The 3,521-nt window shown below is 43.1% G+C and overlaps 1 protein-coding gene across 1 annotated transcript in view; it reads right to left on the reverse strand.

The window, feature by feature from the left end:
• Positions 1–323: 323 nt before the first annotated feature.
• Positions 324–3,521, reverse strand: part of LOC310786057 (CUGBP Elav-like family member 5) — a gene marked incomplete at both ends in the record, with an annotated part of 31,113 nt that continues 27,915 nt past the window's right edge. The window contains one exon of the mRNA XM_083647240.1: positions 324–451. Coding sequence (XP_083503366.1) covers positions 324–451 — 128 coding nt within the window. The remainder of the gene's footprint in view (positions 452–3,521) is intronic.

The raw sequence follows: 3,521 nt of genomic DNA on the forward strand, positions 1-3,521 counted from the left end.
GATATTAAAGCACTGCACAATTTTAAAGCATTTGAGCTGTTGAACTATGACTGGATCGAGCAAAGTAAAAATATTAGCTTTTATTCAGGCCATCCTGGGAATAAGGGAGGACAGGGTTTGGCAAAAGGAATCAACGTGGCCGGGGCAAATCAGCTGCCACTAGCATAGCCTTTAAACCAGAGTCAAAGCACCAGCTTCAACACAAACGATGTTGAGCATGGTCCAGACTCAGAAATAGAGATGGTGCATTGCCATGGTGCGGCTATTTTCAAAAGGTGTGGGCTTACCTGTGCTGTTGCGGTGAATACTGAAGGTAGGCTGTGTCAGTAAGGGCGGCTGGCATCCTTCGGTCTCTTTAACTGGACTTTCAACCTCTTCATCCCGATCTGAAAGCCATTCATGGCCTGGATAGCTGCCTGTGCACTGGCAGGGTTGTCAAAGCTCACAAAGCCTGTGGAGGAAGATCACAAGCCAATCAGCCCCAGTGTGAAGAGGACAAATTCAACGGTGCTGAAAGAGACCGAAAAACAACGTTGATTTATTTTGCACATGATCTCACACATAAAAAAAACTGTAAACAGTTTTCCAGTCCTTTGTTTAGTTTGACAGTTATTGAGAGTTGATCGGAGTTAAGTTGTGGACCAGTGACGTCATTCATACACAAATGACATCACTGGTCCACAACTCAACTCAAATCATCTCTCAATAACTGTCAAACTAAATTAATGCCTGCAAAACTGTTTACATTTTTTGTGTGAGATGGTTTGCAAAATAAATCAGCTTTGTTTTTCGGTGAAGTTCTCTTTTAGACACGTGATCATTTAACTCAATATTTAGCATTTTGTCATTGCTGGATGAAACCCTCATATCTCCAACATGTCAACTGTTCAGGAACGGAGAAATATAACTTTGTTTTGAGCTTGACGGCCATGCATTTTTTTAGTTCATCCAAATGGATTGAAAGCATTTTTTTATCATGTGATGTTTCATGCAAGGTTATTATAGTTAAAAAACAACAACTTTTATTTCATTTTGCCTTTTTGTTTTCAATTTCAGTTTAGTTTTAATTTGTTGTTAAATCAGGTTTGCTAGTTTTGTTTGCTTTATATATTTTTGAAAAGACAATGAATATATATATATATATATATATATATATTTATAAAACGGCTCTCTCAAATCAAGCAATCTGATTGGTTCACAGCCATTGTATACAGTAATTCCAATAACCCACTCCAATTGGTTGCCATGGCAACTCTCTTACTAAAAGCCTTTGGTTACCTCAAAAAAAACAAATGGCGGAGACAGCTGTGAGATCCTTGTGAATCGATCTTCGCTTATAACTTTACTAATACTTCGCAGAAAATTATGTTTTGTACAAGAATAGATGCGGGCTAATGTCTTCTTTGCAAAAAAAGGCTGTTAACCCCGCATTTAACCCCGCATTTAACCCTGTAACGTTAGTTGGTGTCGGGCTTTGCAGAAAGCACTCAGCTTCTCAGCAAGCGCTGAGGATGCAGCGCTGCGCTCGAGCTGCCTGTCGGCTTTCCAGAAAGCTCTCAGCTTCTCAGCAAGCGCCAGGATTGGCCAATGTCAACTTCAGTCTCCAGAACGATCCAATCAAATCACCCGCACGTTCTTGCGGTCCCGCCTTACAGTAGTGTTTCAACTGACTCTATCAGAATACCATGCCAGTCGGACTTATAGTATTATTATTATTATATTATTATACTTGGAAACCGTTTTATAAAAGCAATATAGCACTCGAGCTGCGTGGTGTTGTGGAATATATCCCGCTGATAAGCTGTTATCGATAACACCTTATCAGCGGGATATATTCGCCACAACACACTTGCTCTCATGCTATATTGCTTAAATATAATTGCTTCGTTTTAGGTTAGTTTTTATTAGTTTCAGTGTTGGTTTTAGTCTTTTTGTGTAATATGGGGTATTTGTCAGGGGCAAGATTCGAAAAGGTGTGTGCCGACCCTCCCACTCTCCTGGCCCTGTTGTGTTTACCCCTTAGTTTTAGTTAATAAATTACTTGTACTTTGATGCACGACTCTCTTCTTTGTCCAGGGTTGTAACATATGGGGAGTCAGATGACAAAGTAAAAGTTAAAACAATAAGGGAAAATAATGAGACAACACAAACTACAGTAAACAAAAGAACAGAACAAAAGATGCATCTGTGAGGAGGGAGATAGACCGAAAGGTCTTCTTAAGCCCAATGAGTGCACCGGACATACGCACGCACGCACACACATGCACGCACGCACACACACACACACACACACACACACACACACACACACACACACACACACACACACACACACACACACACACACACACACACACACACACACACACACACACACACACACACACACACACACACACCCACACACACACACACACACACACACACACACACAGCAGCCTTTTCGCACCCTGACCCCACACACCAAATGGCGCTGTCCAAGTGCTGAAAGAACATGTTTCTTTTAGTGTATTTATCTCATTAACATAAATAATACTAATTGAAAATGGCATCATTTGAATTAAAATAATCATTGCTACATATAGGGACCCCTACAGGTGTATGTGTTCATGGGGTCTCCGACTCTCCTTATGGGAGCTCAGCCCCCATTGGCCCCCACATAACTCGAACCCTGCACAAGTCTGATGCAGACACGGCGACACAAGGCCCCACAGAGCATTTCCCCGAGATACGCCCCTCCCCAAAGCCATGCTGGACATCCTGTTTCCATCATGAGTAAAAATAAAGCCTTGAGAATTCAGTGAGCAGAAACTGCAGTGGAGTGTGGCTCCGCTTGATGCGCTCCCCTGTGTCTGCGGTGTCATTAGGAACAGTCGATGACCCATGACAAACAGCAGGAGTCTCCCCACCGCACGTCCCCGGACACCTGGGAGAGATCTCTGCCTGGCCCGCTTACCACTGGGCTAGCCCATTAGGGCAAAGGCCGGGGAGCCAGGAGGCATGGATGGAGGTATGAAGAAGGGATGGAGGGAGAGGAGGTGTCTGTCTGGCCTACACTACTATCAGGTTAGGACAGCTGGGGTAGAGGAGATGGAGAGGAGATGCAGGCTTAAGCTTAATTTATACTTCATCACATGACACTTTTGAAACTGCCTCTCGACACATGTGACGTCAGAAAGAGACAGAAAAAAGTGTCAGAGAGTTTTTTCTCTCTTCTGACTTCTGACTCACTCCTGTCAAACAAGTGTGCTTTCTCTCTCTCTCTCTATCTCTCACACACCATCAGTCTAAGTTTATCCTCCCTTTCTCCTTTCTAGATTAATTACACCAGTGAGCCTCCCCCTTCCCCAGACCTAACATTACGTTGTAAATGCATAGTGTATTCGTCAATACTGCAAATAGGTCTTCTTTCATGAATTTATATGTTATTAAGTCCCCCCGGGGAGACGGGACGGGCGATCAATTTTGTCCAGGGTTCTATGGTTCCCTGAGGTGAAAACAAATGCTGATCTATAATTGTC

This window comes from Poromitra crassiceps (genome assembly GCF_964638095.1).
Source record: "Poromitra crassiceps genome assembly, chromosome: 12".
NCBI lineage: Eukaryota > Metazoa > Chordata > Actinopteri > Beryciformes > Melamphaidae > Poromitra > Poromitra crassiceps.